Raw genomic sequence first — 20,619 nt, forward strand, 5'->3', positions numbered from 1 at the left:
AGTCAAAATATTAAACGTAAATTGAACGTTTTTAACGTTATGAACGTTAATTTAACATTTTGGACGATGACCAGCCTATGAGGAAGAAAAGAGATCGGGAAAAGAACGTACCAAGCTTTATTGCAAAGTTCTCCCAACTGATTTGCAAAAAAATACGTAGTATTTAAGATAGATAATTTAGTTATCTATAGACAACATAATTATTTATAGATAACATAATTTTTGATCGAGCAACTTCATGGCAGTGTCAGTCTTCAATTTAATGTTCTTCGTTTAGGTGACAGCGCCATCCATTGTGTTCCCGAGGAAGACCTTGGGAATACTACATATCTTTTTGCAAATCAGTCGGGAGAACTTTGCAATAAAGCTTGGTGCGTTCTTTTCTCGATTTCTTTTCTTTCTCATAGGTTGGTTATCGTCCAAAAGGCTCGCTCAAATTACGTTTAAAACGTTGAAAACGTTCAATTTACGTTTAATATTTTGACTCGGGATGTATATTGACTATTGACCTGTTGAATACACCTAATCCATTTTTTCAGCTTTTTTTAATTTATAAATTCTTTTTAATTTATTGCTTTTATTTTATTTTCTACAAATATTTCACAAAATATTATATTGTTGCATAATCAATTAAGATGCAGTTAGTAAAACTTAATAAAATTAAATTAAATCTGTTGTCTTTTGAAAGTTACAATACACATTGTAAATTCTGTTCGATGTATTTGAAAAATTTCAGTTATGAGTAGTTTTTATCATAATTCCATATTGTCCTCATGCTACTATTATCATATTATTTTTTCTATAAATTTCTGATGTCAAGAATACCATAAAGTTCTCTTAATGTAGAAAAGAATCCATTTACCAATAGTATTTAAGGATGGTCAACTATCGTATTTCCTTACCAGCCTTTTGCAACATTTTTGACAATTTAACCGCAAGCTTTTTATACCCATTAAAAATAGCAACTTCGGCTAATGAATTTCCTTGACGATCTCGAGCACCCGCAGCCGCAAGAAACTCACCTTTTTCTATTTTCAGCCTGTTAATGATTTCACTAAAACCGTTTCTAACTATTAAAAACAGTTGATCGACAAATTTAAGAAAACCAACGACTTCATGGTCTTCAGCGAGGTCAATAGGCTTCTTGCCATCTTTGTTAACAATGTCATAAATGGCGCCATGTCTCAACAAAGAATTAACAATTTCCAAGCATCCATTTTTAGCGGCGACATGAAGGGACGTATTGCCACCAACTGTCTTAGCATTGATGATACTATTCGATTTACTGAAACTGATATGTTGCAGTAATAGTTTAACAACTTCTATGTGGCCTTTCGAAGCAGCCAAATGCAACGGCGTGTTGCTTTTGTTACTCAGAGTAACTTGGGCGCCATTTTCGAACAAGGCGTTTACGATATCTACGTTGCCATTGTAAGCAGCCCAGTGCAATGCGGTCCTTCCATCGTTGTCTTTGAAATCGACTACCTTCTGGCTGCAATTCATAACCGTAAGATTATCATCTTTGATGGCTTTGTATAGAGCAGCCTCCAATCTCTGATTGATTGACTTTAAAAAGTTTTTAATAGGAACGTCGATGTCACATTCAGCCATTTGTAAGAATAATCTCACATCTTTCTTCAAGTCACTGTGCAATAAATTGTAGTACCTGGTGCCTTGACCTTTAGATACGAAACATTTGGCCTTTCCACCGTAAGCTTCGTCTGAGTACCCTGATGATATGTGTTCTGAATTAAATTCTAGTGATGTCAACAAAGTATCCACTGGCACCAGGTTTTTATCTAGTGAACCTATGATACTTTTATGTTGTTGAACTAACTTATAAGCGTTTCCAAGATAGTAAGATCCTTCTTTGAGAGTCTTCCAAGGATTAGGATTTCTTTCTGAGTCACATGGATTTGAAAAGCTCCGTAACATAGGAAGATATATATCAGAACACTCTAAATGTAGTTCTGCACATCTTTTAAGTTCTTCAAGTTGTTCTAACTCAGAAAGCTGTTGGTCTAGTTTTTGGGCCATAGTTAACAATTGCGACAAAACTTTAAAATTTTTAAAATAAATACAATTGAAAAAAACTTTAATCGTTTTGAGGTTAATTTTTTTAAAACAATACAATTAAAAAATTAAAATCCACCAAAAATGAAATTTGGATTTTTATTTAGATAATTAGTTAAAACGATGATAAATAAATAAATTAATGTACTAAATACACACGTATTAGGACGAAGAATAAATTCTTACTGTGAATCACATTAAATTAGATTAGATTAGACTGCGATAACTGTTCTGTTCATGAAGGCTACAGTAGTGGAGGGGTGAGTAATCTACTCTAGCCTCCATGGTTCTGTTGTACTCTGGTTTCATGGTCAGAGTTGAGTTGAAAGTGAATGTTAATATTGGTAGATGTCGCAGAGTGTATTAAGTATACTGTGTTCTCTTTTTCTTAAAAATGAAGAAGGTTCGACGAAATCTAATGTAAAAAGGATTTTCCAACTTTAAGATTTGAAACTTAGTATGCATGTAAAGAAGTACTTTATCTATGTATTCTCAAAATTGGAATATGATCCACCGTATAGTTTAAAAAAAAAAAAAAACGATTTAAAAATGACCGTTTTAAAGTTCTTATACACAGACTCTTATGGCGGACAAGCTCTCGATATGGCTTATTAGATTTTTTTCATTATTAACCTCCCAAGTTTAAGAAATAAAAAACCATATGCCATAACTTGAATATTTTTAGAATATGATAAAATTTTAACAATATAGTGTTACCGTTGTGATTATTTAAATAATTCAAATTAAACTTTATTATTTAATCTCGTTCATCGACAGAGATATATATTATTGAGGATTTTTGGCAACATCGCGGAAGCAGCTAAGAGAAAAAACAAAGATAGAAATACATTAATAAGAGAGACAAAATTAGAAATAAATTTTTCCCGCTTTCATTTGAATATCGATGTTTAAAAAGTTCGAACGCGCTGTTGCCAAATTTTTTTATTAAATCAATGAGTCAAAAATAACCCAGTCATTTCATTGCTTTCTTTAATTAAATAAGTAATAATTATTAATTTTCTATAACTATTAGGAGAATTTAGCAAACAAAAAAATTCAAACACTACTTTGACTCACTAGTTTCGGTCGAACCTCCTTAAAGGCATCTTAGCAAAATTTTTTGTAATTTTTTGAAATTTATCACTAGTTAAATTAACAATTAATTAATGTATCAGGATCAAAGTCCACCTCCGTTTTACGAAAGAACGTTTCTCACCTATTTCAGGTATACACGTGCTGTGAAGCCCTGACTTCCTTCCTAGATGACTTCCTTAATTGAAAAATATACTCAAGTGACGCAAATAACTCAAGATGGACATTAATCAGAGGAAAGTTCAAAGAACTCCCCCCCCCCCATTGGCGCGTGGTGTCTCACCACACCACCATGAGTCCATACCTGTCTGCCAAACACTCCCTTATTAAAAGAAGCGATTTAAAACAATTTATAATGTTAAATGCCTATAAGAAGGGCGATTCAAAAGCATTAAAAAGTATTTGAAATTTTTTTTTTCGAATCGTTTTAAATCGCTTCTTTTAATAAGGGCTCTTACTATCTCAGAAAATAAAGAGACTCTGATCGAAGTGGGCTGGGAGAGGGTCCCCCAGACACCAGTTCCCTGTACTGGTGAACAAGTCGCTTCGAGATAAAATAGTAAGACGAAACCTCGCCTGAATACCCTAAAAAAGGCTCCTCTCTATTCGTGACCATTTACCTCAATGGACAGATTAGTTCAACCAATAGTCAAATTAAAGCAGATATTTCATGTATACGTGAGATCAAAAATTGACTTCGATGAGAACTTTCTAGATGGTCAACATTTAACTCAAAAATTGATATGAAACATTTGACATCTCGATGACCTCTAGTACACAAAATATTTCATTTCAATTTTTTGCTCTTTTTCACTCGTAACATTACATATAAACTTGATGTAAAATAGCAGCTTTTCTTTTACATCAAATTTATATGTTAGTTTACGTACAAGAGCTAAAAATTTGAACTTAAATTTTTTATACATACCGTACGTCATCAAGATATCAAAAGTTTCATTTTAATTTCTGAGCTGAAACTCTGATTTCCTGCAGTTACGAATAAGCTATTATCCACTTGTTCAGTCCCTGATGAATTTTCTATTTTACGAGCTAGTCTTTTTGATTTTATGAGACAAATCAGAGATGGATCCCTTGCCCGTCAGTAAAATCAATAATTATTCAAATTTTCAAATTATTTCATTCGAACACCATTCGCACACTAGTATTGAAAAAAATTTAACAATAAGTAAATCAAAATACGCTAATTAAAAATACTTGTTAGAAGAATTATATATAAACATTAATTATTAAAATATAAGAAAATTAATACAAAACAACATAGAAAGTTTTAACTATTTAGTTAAATGTAATAATAATAATAATAATAATAATAACTATATTAACAGTAATAATATCTTTTTACGTCTTTTGCTTTGGATCCCACACGTACATGTCTTCACGCTTCAATCTTCTTTTTGGTATACAACATTTATTTTTCCTACAATGATTTATTTTCAAATTAGTTGAACTGCCAGCATCAATTTGTCTTCCAATGTATACAAATTTTACTATCCCATTTTCTTTATCTCTTCCTTCTTCTTCATGGGTTATTTTTTTTCTCTTCTGTCCTCTTTCCTTACTTTGTGAATTCGAATTACCCATCCATATATTTGAGACATCTGGTTTAATATCATCATCGCTATCCACAGCTCGAGACTCTAAATAAAAAAAAATATTTTCTTTATCATTTAATTCATTATTATCATTAACAATATTAATTTTATTACCTCTATGCTGTGAAGTATTTGACAAAATATCCCAAACAGTTTTATTTTTAACGTCTTCATCAATTGATTTTCTCTTCCTTGTTTCAGGCTCATGATTTTTTCTATTATCAGTATCAACTTCTAAATTATCAGCTGCATCTTTAAGTTTATTTTTACGTGATTTCTCGATTTCATTTTCACGTAAATTAACTGCAGACTTATCTGTTTTTTTATTATCCATTAATTTATTTTTTTTTAAGATTTCTGGAATTTCAACATTTCCATCATCCATTTCAATGTCATCATTTTTTTTTGTACGCGATTCTTTGACTTTAATTTCAGCTGATTTTTGTACTCCTGCTGGCTCGGCAGTTTTTTTATGATTTTTATTATCAATAGCAATTAATATCTGATCCGATTCGTCAGTTTTATCTTTACCACCAACTTCAACATCATTCTTCTTACATAATTCTATATTTTTTAAATTTCTTGAAGATGATTCTGGTATATCTCTAGATTTATCTATTTTTTCCAGACTTTTTTTTCTTCTATCAACGTTGACATTTAATTTATTTTTTGATACACGTGGGTTCTCAATTACTGAAAAGTCAAGTGGTACAGATTCAGGAATAATTCGCTGACTTTTTAAAACTTTAGGTGAATTATCCAAGTCCTGCGTGTCCTGAGCCACAACTGGAAATTTCATTTTATTTTCTTCGACTGTCGGTTTTGTCGATTTAAATAATTTTCTATATTTAAATTTTGGATTACAGTATTTTTCTGTAGAGCAGTAAAAAATAGCAAGTGCAATTTCAGTTGATGGAATCGTACGTAATTTATTTCGCGCCAATTCCATGGAAATTTTTTGAAAATGTTCAAAAGAAGATGATTGAGTTTCAATATCATCAGACGGCTGAACAATGATAACATTGTCTTCAACAGTATCTTCTACTTTAACCGATTCATCAAAAACGAAAGATCTTCCACCCGCTAATCTAATCATTGTTGAATACAACTCGCGCTGTAATTTTTCAAAATGATAAAAAATAAGACCATTAAAAATTTTTTTTCGCATTAAATTTGGCGACAACGTTGCCTGTTTATCATCCAAAAATGAATTGTCTAATGGCGGCATATATTTTTTTAAATCTGGAATTGTTCCTGTTTCTTCTTTAGCTTTTAATAAATCGTCCCAGTAATTAATATTGACAATCGGAATTCCTGATGCCAAAGCACAAGCAACTTTTTCAGTTATTCCTGTTTTAGTTGTTGTCAAATGTGTGCACTCATCAGACCACGAATTTAAAATTTTACCGCCAATTTTTTCAAATATATTTTCTAAATTATTTTTATCATTACCATGAACACGTGAAATTAGTACATGATATTTTATTGTTGGCTTATAAATTAATGAATAAATATGATTACGTAAACCAAAACGTATTTTATCATTACTTTTTACATTGTAACCTTCATTGGTTATTTTGAATTGTTCACTTTTTTCATCATCATTTAATAAATATGTACCATATTTTGAACCGATATCTTTTATAAATAATTTTTCAGTTTTATCTTCTGTAATGACTTGTAATTTAGCATGATTACGACTTATTGAAGCATCATTTGACAATACGATATCTGTATTACTGCGTCCAAATGTTATTGTATCTCCACTGTTTAGTTTTTTAATATTTTTACTGCTATCGACTAATAACCACATGTTTTATCATTAGTTAGTTATTAATTGACAGTTTGATTAATTTTATTATTTGATTTGAAATTTAATCAATAATTTAAGTGTATGATTATTTGTTTACAACACGTACCGGTGGGATATTTATTTTTACTCATACGTGAAATAGTTCTAGGTTAATAACAACAGAATGTATAAAATTTATTACCAACTGAAGATCAATTTATTATTTAGAATATAATTTTCTTAATTATCAACATTTTAAATTTCGAATTTTATTATGAGTGAAAACGTAGCAGACAAGACAATTTTTTAATCATCAATAAAAAAATTAAATAATTAAAATAATATAATTTTAAAAAATGCATATACTGATTTTTGAATTGTCTAAATTTTCATTTTTTTATTTTTATTTTATAAGCACTTTATTTTATTATTTCAAAATTTAAAAAATTGTCAGATGTCCACTAACTTTACTGTCTTATTTTATGGGGATAAAATAGCTGACATTTGGCAATTTTTAAATTTTTTAATAAATAAATAAAATGTTCGATTAAAAAAAAGTAAATAAGTTCGATTAAACTTTTAAAAAACATGTATTTAAATAACTGAAAAAACGGCACGGGAATTTTTTTAAATTTCACTATTTTAAATAATTTATTTATTTATACTTTAAATTTATAAATTATCATGAGTGTGAATGTAGCAGACATGACAATTTACTCCACTTACATATTTATTTATCCTATAATTTAAAAAATTGCTAATTATCAGCAAGTTCACAGATATATTCCCATATTTTATAAGATTGTACATAAAAATATACATTACTTATTTGTAGAATTGACTATGCATAATAAATTTTTATCGCGAGTAATTTTAACGACAGTAAAAATAACAAATATCAAATAATTTTTGCACCACTCATGATGCGAAGCATCAGACTGTGCTTTACGATTGAAAAATTTTGTCTTTATAAATTATATTCTCATAGGAAAATTGAATATTTAAAATGAGTATGAATGGCTGCTACAAGAGACAATTTATTAATTATGAATAAATAAATTATATGCGCATACTGATTTCTCAATTATCTAAATACGCATTTACTAATTGTTATTTTTTTTACATTTTATTTATTCAACAAAAAATTTTTAAAATTGCCAATTCAGCTACGCCCTGATTAAATAAAATGATTTACTCAATGATAAATGTGTATCGATATAGTATTAAAATTGAATTGTTTCGAATCATCTCTTTGTTTGAAAATTTGTAATTTTTTAATTATTTGAGCAAAATATTCTATTTGTATATAAAGACTTTAAATATAAGTTTTATTGTAAATAAACAAATTTTAAATAATTATTATTCCGATTAAACTTTTAAATACAGACGACCAAAAATTTTTTGATATTCCAAAAAATTGACGCAATATTGATAGAAAATAATTTTAAAAATTCATAAAAATATTTTTTTTTGTCCTTGTGAATATTTTCAAATTATTTTTAATAATTTATGATTTTTTTTTCTCAATTTTAGAATTTTCCGACGTCTAGTATTTTTTCTATCAAGTAGTTGGATTAAAAAAATATATGCCATAAATATACTTAAGCATTTCAAAAATTTTTATTAAAAATAATGATACTCAATTTAGTCGACGTCTAATAATTTTTGTATTTTTTTTTAAAGTGATATATTATAAAAGAGAATATTTCAAATGATTGCACTTCTAGTTATTTAAATTTTCAACATGTGCATATTTTCAGTTTTCTTCTTTTTTTCGTAATGAATGAGTTGAAAAAAAAAATTTGAAAATTGTTAATTGTGCGTTAACTGTAAGATCATTCAAAATATGTTTTATTTAATTAAACTTTTTTTTTTATTAATTATGCAAATTATTTACAAGTGTAAATGTAGTATACACCAGACAAATTTAAAATTAGTAATAAATCGAGTAAATAATCAACAAATTGAAATTTTTAAAAAATGCACATTTAAAAAATGTTAAAATTAATGAGTTTGCAATTTTTAAAAATGTAATTTTTTTAATTATTTACCCTATTTATTTATAATTAATATTGACACTCGTAAATTATTTTTGCATTGAAATTTTCTTTATTCAAAAATTTGAATTTTATTTATATTATTTAAATATTTATTCACAATTTTATTTTAGCAGATTTTTTAAATAAAAAATTTTTTAATTCATTAAACAAAAATTATATTTTTGAATAAGCAAAAAAATTGGTCCCTTTTCTAATTTAAAAAAAAAAATATCTAACTAATGAAAGAACATTGATTTTTAATTCAATTAATTTATAGATCAAATAAATTAGTAACAGATAAGGGGTGAGAGAGAGAGAAAGAGACAGAAAGAAAGAGAGAGAAACTTTATATTCCAACATGGCCACCTGACGTCTAAAGTCAATGATACAGGTGGCTATGAATATACTGTAAATAATATTACTTCAATTAATATAAGTTTTAATTAGTGTAATTGATAATAATATAAATTAAATAATAATAACAATAATAATAATAAATGAATTATGAGTGAACGTAATCTGACAGAAAGTGCCAACGATGATGACAAAGTCGATGATGCAGTAGATCCCAGAGTGCAAGTAATAAAAAAATCATTATTTTATGAATCTAATAAAATATTATTTGTTTTAATTATTTTATGGATTAATATTTTATGACAATACTTGAGATATCATTTTTATTAATTATAATGTATGTTTTTAAATTTAAGATTGAACTTGAAAGATTAAATACTGCTACTGATAATATTAATAAACTTGAAGTTGATTTAGACGTAAGTATTTTTTTTCATTTTTACAATTTAAATAATAATATTAAAATGTAAATTACATATTTTTTACAATTGATTTTAATCTAATCATTATCATATTTATAAAAAATATTCTTTTATTTTTCGACTTAAAAATTATTGTAAAAAAAATTCAGAAAAATTTATTAGTGTAAATGCAGTAAATATCAGACAAGTTTAAAATTATTAATAAATAAAGTAAATAATTGATAGAATAACATTTTTAAAAAATGCGCATTTAAAAAATTGTAAAATTAATAAGTGCATTTTTTTTAAATATTATTTTTTAAATTATTTTACTCTATAATTTATTTATAATTTTAAATTTTTCTGATGTCTGTTAAATTTGCACTCAGAAATTTGTAATTTTTACTGAAAATTTGAAATTCTTTGGTAGCATTTAATTACTTGTAATTATTACTGAATGTTATTTAGAAATTATAGTTAACAAGTTTAAAAAAAATTGAAAGTTTTTAATTATTTAAGGGCATTCTCAGACAGTATCAACTTTTTAAAAATATAAAATGACTCTCAACTGTCATAGCCGTATTGAAATTTTATCAATTAATTGAAAAAAATTAAAACCTTAATTGAAAAAAGGACAATGTAGTCGTAATTTTGTTGAGTTATAGAATTTTTAATAAATTATTTACAGTTGTTATCAATTAGGAGTTAAACGAAATTTGTTTAATAAATTTTAGCCTACAAAACTTAAAAATTCAAGATGATATTCAAGTTAACCAACGTTTAATAATTTTTGGATTTTTTAAGAAATGATAAATTATGAAAAAAAAAATGTACCTGAAGATCGGAACGTTTCTAGTGCAACGAAAAAAAAATTTGACAGTAAAAAAATCTACTGGATGACTAGATTTTCAAATGTTTCGAACACAGTTGCTGGTATGTCAGCCGAAAATCTTAGGCCACCCCCGCCTTAAGGAAATTTCCTTTAAGCAATCTAATAACAAATTTTTTTCATTTTCATTGCGCGAAAAAAGGTTCCGATTTTCAGGTACATAAAAAAATATTTCAAAAAACTGCACATATAGTTTTCTTAATTTTCTACGTGTGCATGTCTTTTTTATTTTTTTTTTAAATTCATGATGAAAAAAAAAAACGAAAATTGTTAATTGTCTACTAACTTAAGAATCATAAATTCAATCATAAAATTGGCATAGAGATTTTACTAAAATTTATTCAATAAATTTTGTTTAACTCCCAATTGGTATCAACTATAATTTTTTTTTTAAACTATACTTCAGCGAAATCACGACTACGTTGCCCTATTTTTAATTAATGCATTAATTTTTTTTACCCTGATTGAGATAAATGATTTTAAATTATTCAAAACAATTTGAATCGACTAATATATAAATATACACGGCATTTTTCTTAATCAGGGTAATTAATTGATAAAATTTTGATACGCTTATGACAACTGAAAGTCATTAAAAAGTATTGAAAAGTAGAGGTCTGTAAATGGTCTTAAGCTGACTATTTTTATTTTAATAGGAAGCAAGAGCAACATTCAGAGAATTATTATGTGAATCAACAATGACAATTGATAACTTATCAAAAAAACTTGGTACCTGTATTGAAAAATCTCGGCCTTATTATGACGCTCGATTTAAAGCTAAAGAGGTCAGTGAATATATTTAATAAATTATCAATAATTTATAATAATTGAATTTTAAGTATATATTGATCGAGTCTCCAATAGAATTATAAATTATAAATACGTCAAAATTAGTTTCCCAGACATTCTATAAACCATTTGTTTTAATTTATCTTCAATTATCTTTTGTAATTCAGCAAAATGTTTTATGATTTTACTTTTAGCTATGATTAAATTTTATTAATTTTGTCTTAAAAATAAAAAAAATAAAATAAATGAATCTCTAATTTTTGTTTGCATAATTTTATAAGTATAATATTTTTAACTCATTTAATTGAATAATCAATTGTTTAATTAATTGGATGATTTCTATTTTTTTAGGCACTTCGGGATGCACAAAAAGCAGCTATTAGATTTGAAAGAGCTAATGGGCAACATGCGGCAGCTAAAGAAATGGTTTATCTTGCAGAAGAAGGTCTTAGAATGGAAGGAAGGTGTTTTGATCACGCGTGGCAGGTAATCGATTTCATCAAACTAATGATTATTTGTTTATTTATTAACGCTTTCTGCAATTTACATAAAAATACAATATATAGTAGCACCATCACAGTGCGAAAAAAAAATCTTATAATTAGTTTAATTCCTGAACTCAATTTTTTACTTAATCTTTAATTTCCAAATGAATTGTCTTTTTGAAAATATTTAAAGAACCGTCAAAGAAGTTTACGGAGTTAGAATAATGATTTACAAGTCTAAAGACTTTCTATTCCTGGTTAATTCCGTATAAATAATTTATTAAAGAATTTCTCATGGTGGCCACATTTCCGGAAAACCTGGAAATGTCAAGGATTTATAAATATCTTGGAAAAATCAAGGGAAAGTCAGGGAATGTCGTCACAAAGCTGGAAAAATTTTTACTTTCTTTTTTTTTAACTAAAAAAATCCGACAAATTTTTTTTTCTGTCAAAACTGTTCAAAAAGTGGCGTGGTGCGAATGCTATTGTAATACCATCTTGAAAAAAAATTAGTAGAAATTGATTTCAAGAGCAAAAAAATGAAGCATTTAAAATTAAAAAGGCTGTTGGAAAAAAAAAGTCTTAGTAGAAACCAATCATCAGAATCTTCAAGCTATCAACATGCATATTGACAAGTTAAAAAACCAAAAACATTAAAAGTATACATAAGTATTGAACTAACAAGTTTCACTATATTTATTATTCGCGTACTTGATTAATATTTTATTAATATTCTATAAAACGTTCTTATTTATGAAATTTATTCTAGTGAAAATAAAAAGTTTATTTATATTTTATTACAAAGTAAGTTATATAAAAACATAGACTTAAAATAAAAAATAAAAAATGATTAATTTAATAAATAAAAAAAACCTATGAACATTGACAAATAATAAAATAAAGTTTAATTTAACGACAATGATTGATTATTTATTGAACTGACTTATACCATTTTATTTTGAATTAAATAAATATTTCCAATGATTTAATATCATCACTACATATGGTCAGGGAATTTTTTAATTATTTGACTGGAGTACCTGGAAAAGTCTGGGAATTTTATTTTCAAAAATCTGTGGTCACTATGAATCAGCTGCAATCAAATTACCCATTATATTTATGTTTGTTTGTTCCCTTTTTAATTATAAAATTATTTTCAGGAAATGTTAAATCATGCAACCGAAAGAGTCAATGAATCTGAACATGAACGGGCTATTTCAGAAGCTGAACACCGACATATGACTGCACTTTATCACAATGCAGAACACACAGTTCAACGGTTACAATCAGAACTGAAAAGATCAGTTACTAAATCGAGGTCAGTTAATTTTATAAAATTAAAAACTTTATCAATTATTTTTATCATTTATTTTAAATATTTTTTGAATGCTTGCATGTGGAATTATAAATAATAAAATTTTATTTTGTTTTGTTTTTCAAATTGACAAAAAATATCAATTTTATTTTTAGTTATTTCATTTATAATTAATTAGTAAATGCTGTTTGGTTTTCCAAAAAGAATCAATTATGCGACTTTTTGTTCTGTAGAATATATTTGATTTATTTCTTTTTGTTTGTTTTTTTTTCTTCGTTTATATATTCATCTTGACAGTTTGGGTGCACGTCGCAGTTTGCTTCTGATAAATAGTATCACCTACCAACACAACTTGCTATTATTGTAAGTAGAATAGTAACTTATAAGCAATTAAATATAATGGTAAAAAAAAAAAACAATATTATTTTTAGCGTACATTATTCACCATTTTTATTAGATATTTATTTTTATATTTTGTACCGCATGATTATATTTATCTAGTCATTAAAAATTTTACTAGTATTGTCTAAAAATTATTTTTGAATTTCAGTCTTGATGGTAATAAAAAAAAAAAATTAAGAAATAATCCCGGGAAAAAAAAATTATATATAATTAGATATAATCATATACGAGCAACCTGCGGTCACTACGTAACTGCCCCGAGTATTTTTGCCAAATTTATTAAATATATTTTATATGATTATATAGTATATGATTTTAATTTAATGTTTATTAAAATCTCTACACTAAAACTTACCCTAGAATCTTTTGTTTATTTTTATTATCATTAAAATTTAATAAGACAAATCTAATCATCAACTCGCTAACCTATTGATTTCAATGATTGTATAATCACGGGATCCAAAAAAAATCTGGCACGATCAAATTTTTTTTTATTAATCGTCTTATATATTCTTTTTCACTGACACCAAATTAAATTTGTTTATTTTTTATTATCACAGAAGACATGGCTTGGACTAAACTTTTCTTATTCTCTCTTAATTATAAACATAATAGTTATATATATTCAGTCATATTCTGTGACAGAATAATTAAAATATTAATTTATTTAAAGAAAATAAATACGACCGTCTTTTTTCCTGCGTAATTTAAATGTAATTCGAATGATATAGATAAATTTATTTATCTTAATAACTGGCAATAAAAAAGAGTTTAAACCATGAAAAGGCAAAAATTCAAGTCAAGACCTTTCTAACGATACCAAATTTAATAACGTTAACCGATTCTATCATATAGATATGGCGGGAATAAAATTTTCCTTATTCTTTTAATAATATAGAATAGATAATTATATAAAATTCTATATAATTATATATTATTGTATCTAACTATTTTAAACTTTTTATATTAATTATATATAAGTATATATAACTATATAAAATTAGATCAAACCAAAATTCGTATCCAATTTTATCTAAAGATTTATTGGAAATTTTATATAATTATATAAAAATTTTTTTTCCTGGGATAATGATTACATTTTATTATTAAATATTTTTGTTTATTAATTTTATAGACCGTATTATGAAATGAAAGCGCAGTTTCATCAAGCGTTGGAAAAACAAAAATTACGTGTAAGTGAATTAGAACGTTCAGTTGGTGAAGCTAAAATGACTTATGCTGAAGCGCTGCGTAATCTTGAAAAAATAAGTGATGAAATTCATCGAGTAAGTGTTAATAATAATTATTATTATAAATTAATAATTATCACAAAGTATATAATTGGCAATCCGTAATATGATAAATAGAAAAAAATTTTTTTCGAATTTTAAGTTTATTCAAAACAATTTTTATATATCTACAAAGTACGAACTAATTAAAACATAAATAATTAATATTTATTTTCTATAAACAGACAAGGCAATACGACAGCGCAGATTCCAAAGAAAAAAATTCAAAACATAGTAATACAAAAAAAAATCCCGAATCTTCTTCAGAATCAAGCATAACAGGATCACCAGACAGTACAGATTATACAAGCGATGAATATCTTCGTCTTCCTGATAAAATAAGTCCTACATCTTCAATATCTACTAAAGTAATTATTTAAATTATTATATTTATTAGGGTGCTTAATTTGAAACGGAAATTTTTTTTTCAGCGGACATAAGAAAATTTTGTTATTTATGTTAAGTCAAAAATTCCCTGAAAATTTCAGTTTTTAATTTTAATTTTAAGTACTTCCTTTCGAACATCAAAGTTTTCGCATTCAAAAAGCATGTAAATCGAATAACTTTTTTTCTAAATTACTATAACTTAGCCCGATTTTGAGCTATCGTTTTGAAACCAGTTTTTATTTGTAGAGTAATTGTTGCTTTTTAAAAGTGTATAAAACGGTTTTGGTCTAACTCGATCCATGTCGATTGTATCAGCTCCGAAACTCAATTTTTCATTTTTTTCATTCATTTTTGTTAATAGTGAAGAAACGGCTCATTTTGCCAAAAATATGCAGAGAACCAATCTTTTAGAAAATTTTGTCCTCTACAAAATTGCTTATGACACTTATATTGCTAAAGTGCACTGTTCATGAGATACATGCATTTTAACATTTTACAGTAAAAAAAATTGTAAGCTTACTATAGTACTATACTTTTTTACTGTAAAATGTTAGAATGGATGTATCTCATGAACAGTGCACTTTAGCAATATAAGTGTCATGAGTAATTTTGTAGAGGACAAAATTTCCTAAAAGATTGGTTCTCTGCATATTTTTGGTAAAATGAGCCGTTTCTTCACTATTAACAAAAATAAATGAAAAAAGTGAAAAATTGACTTTCGTAGCTGATACAATCGACATGGATCGAATTAGACCAAAATCGTTTTATACGCTTTTAAAAAGCAGCAATTACTCTACAAATAAAAACTGGTTTCAAAATGATAGCTCTAAATCGGGCTAAGTTATAGTAATTTAAAAGAAAAGTTTGATGCTCGAGAGGAAGTACTTAAAATTAAAATTAAGAGCTGAAATTTTCAGGGAATTTTTCACTTAACATAAATAACAAAATTTTTTTGTCTCCGCTAAAAAAAAAAATGTTCGTTTCAAATTAAGCACCCTAATATTTATATTTGAAATTAAGTTTTTAAAATAATAAATAATTTTTTTTATTTAAGGTTCAAGACACAACAGAGTACTTAGGATTAAGTAATTTAAATTTAGCATCAACGGAACCTCGTAAATATATAAAACGTAAAAGGCCTCAAAGTATAGCCTCATTATCAACAATAAGAAACACTCAATTACCACAAAAAACAAGTGTATCAACTTCACGCTTATCAGAATTAATAACATCACCATCATTATCAGTAACAGCATCGTCTTCATCATCAAATTCAGCACAAACTGGCTCTAATGAATTGAAATCATCAAAGTCATCAGAAAATAAATTTAATCATGATAATAATCATTTAGATAAACATACAAATAGTAAAAGTAATGATAATACAGAAAATAATGAAAAGTGGACTGAAATAAGTTTAAATAATTCACCAGATGATATTTATTATAATAATGATGTTTATTCTGATGATGATGATCAAATTCCCTACAAACCATTGCCTAGTGAATTAAGTCCAGAATCAATAATTGCTGGTGAAAATAAAGACCCTGCTTATATTAGTAAAAAACGTCTAAGTCATCAGCAATCATTGCCTGCGACGGTTCAAAATAATGAAATGACTATTGAAGATCAGAAAAAATCAGAAATAACACGAAGTCCTTCTACTAAATGTCGGGGAAGATTAGATAGTAGTTTAACAAATTGGATTACAAGAAATTCAGCCGCTTATGGAGAAAGTTCTTGTGCTCCGGGTAAATTTTAAATTAAAATTTTAATTTTATTAAGTAAAAGGTCATATTTATATTTGAAATTTTTCAGGTAATGCGGCAAGAAGGCAGTCATTAGACATGCTATGGAATACTGGTACTGGTGAACGAATGAAAGAATTATTAAATCATGGAATGATGATGCTTAATATATCGAGTTTAACGGAAAGACGATCGAGTGAACCAAAATTAGCTGATAAAGATGACAAATTGGTACAAAAAAATGATAGTAAAATTGCTGAATTAAAAGGCAAAAAAGTTCCTAGTCCATTAGAAAAAACTATGAGTTACTTAAATCCTGATGAAGAAACATCTGACAGTGAAAGTTTAGCAAGGTAAAATATTTTAATATTTATTTTTATAATTTGAGAAGTACTTGGATATTAATTGAATTTTTATTTAATTATATTTCATTTTTTTAAATAATACTGTCAAGATTTTTTCTAATTTCCAACGATAATTGTCATGAAAATTTATGAATTTTACATAAGTTTCGATTTGTTAAAATAATTTAAAAACTAAAGCATAATTTTTGATGAAAATACAATGGGATTATTTCAAAATGTACACAAAAAAAATGATTTCTGGGCGCAAGAATGATAAATTTGAATTATGAAGTGAAAACAAAAATTAGCTTGAGAATATAGTAAAAATTTTCTGACGCGAGAAATTTTTTCTTATAACAAAAATTTTTTTTTTTTTCAATTCGTAATGCAAATAATTTTTGAAAGCAAGTAAAAATTTTTTGTGCCAAGAAATCTTTTTTTTTTCTTTGTACGTCTTGCGTAATTAATCCAAATAATTATTAATCTCAGGAACTTGGACGAAGTTGAATAAAAAGAATTAAATTAGTAATTATTTAAATATTTCGTCAATTATATTTTGACCTCATCAGCAAAACTTAATACAAATTCTTTATGTCCGAATGAATATTGAACATATATCATGGACACGATTCAACAACAACATTAATCAAAATATTGAATATGATTTACGATACTAAAATTAGCCTATGCTTAATAAGTTTTGGACTTTTTTTATTAACGATAAATTATAAAAAAAAGAAATTGCACCTGTAGTTTTTTAAATTTTCTACGTGTATATTTTTTTTTCTTATGTTGAAAAAAAAATCAGAAAATTGTTGTCTACAAACTTTAGGATTATTATGATTTTAATTTGAAAAATTATTAAAATACACTACTATTTTTTTTTTTTTTAAAACCTTAATTAGTTTTTAGTGATAGTGAGTTTATTAAAATCTTGCTGTGCAATTTCTCATATTTTAAAATTTTTTGTACATGTAAAAAAATAATTTTTGATTGAAATTATGTTTTTTCAAAAAACTATTACCATTAAAACTAAAAATTAATTAACTTACGGAAGTTAAAAAAAAAATTATTATCGAAATTAAATAAAAGAAAATATGCTTTGATTTTAATTTTTATGACAGTTATGACCTAAAAATTTTAATTAATGGAAAAATAAAGTATATAAATAAGTTGATTTATACAAATATTTATATTTTATATTTTTAACTGATTTTAATTCGTTAATAATTTCAAGTAATTCGATTTTCCTGTCACCTGCATTGAAACTGATTTTCAATGCCTGTTTTCCAGTCGAAACAACCCAATTTCAGACTAATAAGATTTAGCGGACAGAAACCTATTAGCTTCCGCCCGCAAAATTAGTTTCTGACGTAATTTCATCCCTGTCAGGATCACGTTTATTTATAAACCTCTAAGTACATGTTCCATTTTAATAACCAACCAAACTGACAGCTGTGTCTGGAAAATAAAAATAATACCAGTTTCAAAAAAAAAAAAAAAAAAAGTTATTAAATTAATAAAAAGCCACTTTTTTTGTTTTTTTGGTAAATTATTAAAATTCGCATATTTAAAAAACAGTATTATTTTCTTGCTGTGCTATTGGTTAAAAGTTAGCTTGTTTTGACTGGCTCCAGACATTAACACTCCCAATCAATACAGATAATATAAAAAATATGAAGCGTGACCCGAGATAAAATACAATTTTAGACTCCGGATGGTCAGCCCTCGCTTTCGTCTTATTTTATCCCTTGCAGCGCAATACATTAATGAATCTAAAAGGAAAATTTTGAACAGTAAAAACTCCGATTGAATCAGATTGGAAAATTCTAATCGAGTTTAACGAATTTTCCAACAGAATTTGGTTCAAAAATTTCAATCGGATTCAATCGAAAAATAATAAATATTTTTTTTCAATTATATCCGATTGAAATTCAATCAGATATTTGGAACACTATTGAGCGATTCCGATTAAATGTTTGTTTTCGATTGAATCTGATAGAAATCCGATTTTCAATCGGTTTTAATCAGGAAAGTCTACATTAATTTTATTTTATTTTTCTTAGTGTGGAAATGTTATCAGAAGATCAAATTTCTTCGTTAATGATGGAACCGGATATAAATCAAGTATGTCAAGAAGTACTCGGTACACCATTGGTTGAAGTTTGTCCACTTTTACAACAACTCCAAGAACAACAATAGAAAAAATATATTTAATTATTTAAGACTATTATTTTTTATCATTCCATCAAAACTAAATATAAATAGTATTGTGCATTACTATTTTTTTAAATATTTAATTTATTTTCAATTCGTGCTATATTTTGATAGACTATTTTAAAAATCTATTCATTTAGTATTTTATTTAAAGCTGTTGACTTTTATTTATGGACATTGTTTATTTTTTTATTCTTTATCTTGCCAAAAAAAAAAAAAGAAAACAATTATATTAGACAATATACTTCTGCCGGTCAGTAATTAAATTAAATTAAAAAATAAACTTTTCTCTCATTACCCAATTAAAAAACAAGCAATATAGTTAGTACAATTATTTATTTATTTATTAAAATAAAAAAAAAAATTAATCATCGCTTTTAGAATTGAAAAATATTCCATGGTCATTAAGGTAACCCAAAAAAACCAACTATTTTTTTTTCGAGTCTCTTATGAAAATTTGTTGGTTTACGATGTTTTAAGAAGCCTCTCCAAAATCAGCTCGATAAAAAATTTTCAAGAGGTCGCTCACGAATTTTTAAAATATCAAAAATGATCGAAATTTTAATTTTTTATTTCAAATTTTTTTCTCTCTCGTGGCAGCAACAGTTTATATTTATGAAATCATGACTACGCTGAAAATTTAAGCCCAAAATTAAAATATTAAAACCTCGCTCAAGAATTTTGAATGTTTCCAAACGCTGTCTTTGGAACGTTTTCGAGCGACCCGTGAATATTAATAATAAAACGTCTCGATTTTTTACCATTAATTTGCATCACAATGAATGAAAACATAACCCGAGAAATAGAAATAATAAGTTATTTACATACTTTTTTATATTTCAATTCAATTTTTAGGTTTTCTTGCATATTCAAAACTTACCAAATTTTATTGTTTAAGACTGTCCTGTATATTTTTAGTTATGCAAAAGTTAAATTTTAGTGAAATGACAATAACTGAGTTATAAAAAAATACAAAAACTAATTCAAAGTATTAGTCACATATTATCAGTTAAAATTCAAAATTCTTGAGCACCGTTTAAATATTTAAATTTTGGGCTGAAATTTTCAGCATAGACATGACTTTACGAATATAAACTATTGCTGCCACGAGAAAGAAAAAATTTAGAACTAAAAAATCCGAATTTCAATCATTTTTGATATTTTAAAAATTCGTGAGCGACCTCTTGAAAATTTTTTATCGAACTGATTTTTAGCGAGGCTTATTAAAACATCGTAAACCAAGAAATTTTTTTGGCAACCCTAATCGCCATTATTATGTATATAGTTTAAGAAAAATTATTTGAATAATTAATTTAAATAAATTAAAAGAAAAAGTAATTTGAAATTTAAAAAAAAATAGCAATTAATATTATTTTAATCAAAAAATAAA

The 20,619-nt window shown here is 26.0% G+C and overlaps 3 protein-coding genes across 4 annotated transcripts; 1 reads left to right on the forward strand and 2 right to left on the reverse strand.

Moving 5' to 3' along the window:
• Nucleotides 1–206: 206 nt before the first annotated feature.
• LOC103569883 (poly [ADP-ribose] polymerase tankyrase-2) lies at nucleotides 207–2,297 on the reverse strand. Its single transcript, XM_008547417.3, has one exon. The coding sequence runs from the start codon at nucleotides 2,035–2,037 to the stop codon at nucleotides 886–888; it is 1,152 nt and encodes a 383-aa protein (XP_008545639.1). The 5' UTR covers nucleotides 2,038–2,297; the 3' UTR covers nucleotides 207–885.
• A 2,095-nt stretch (nucleotides 2,298–4,392) lies between these two features.
• On the reverse strand, nucleotides 4,393–6,722 carry LOC103569882 (nibrin). The gene is made up of 2 exons (XM_008547416.3): nucleotides 4,893–6,722; nucleotides 4,393–4,823 (listed from the first exon to the last, which is right to left on the reverse strand). Exons 1-2 carry the CDS (start codon nucleotides 6,589–6,591, stop codon nucleotides 4,525–4,527), a joined length of 1,998 nt encoding a protein of 665 aa, XP_008545638.1. The 5' UTR covers nucleotides 6,592–6,722; the 3' UTR covers nucleotides 4,393–4,524.
• A 2,254-nt stretch (nucleotides 6,723–8,976) lies between these two features.
• Nucleotides 8,977–19,434, forward strand: LOC103569881 (SH3 domain-binding protein 5). 2 transcript variants are annotated; one of them, XM_008547414.2, is made up of 11 exons: nucleotides 8,977–9,188; nucleotides 9,320–9,382; nucleotides 10,910–11,038; nucleotides 11,394–11,528; nucleotides 12,688–12,845; nucleotides 13,140–13,205; nucleotides 14,380–14,530; nucleotides 14,719–14,901; nucleotides 15,975–16,671; nucleotides 16,739–17,021; nucleotides 19,079–19,434. In XM_008547414.2, the coding sequence occupies exons 1-11, from the start codon at nucleotides 9,114–9,116 to the stop codon at nucleotides 19,212–19,214; spliced, it is 2,076 nt and encodes a 691-aa protein (XP_008545636.1). In that variant the 5' UTR covers nucleotides 8,977–9,113; the 3' UTR covers nucleotides 19,215–19,434. The 2 variants fall into 2 exon arrangements, with proteins under 2 accessions (XP_008545636.1, XP_008545637.1); XM_008547415.2 differs by lacking the exon at nucleotides 13,140–13,205.
• Nucleotides 19,435–20,619: the final 1,185 nt, after the last annotated feature.

This window comes from Microplitis demolitor, chromosome 2 (assembly GCF_026212275.2).
Source record: "Microplitis demolitor isolate Queensland-Clemson2020A chromosome 2, iyMicDemo2.1a, whole genome shotgun sequence".
Taxonomy (NCBI): Eukaryota; Metazoa; Arthropoda; class Insecta; order Hymenoptera; family Braconidae; genus Microplitis; species Microplitis demolitor.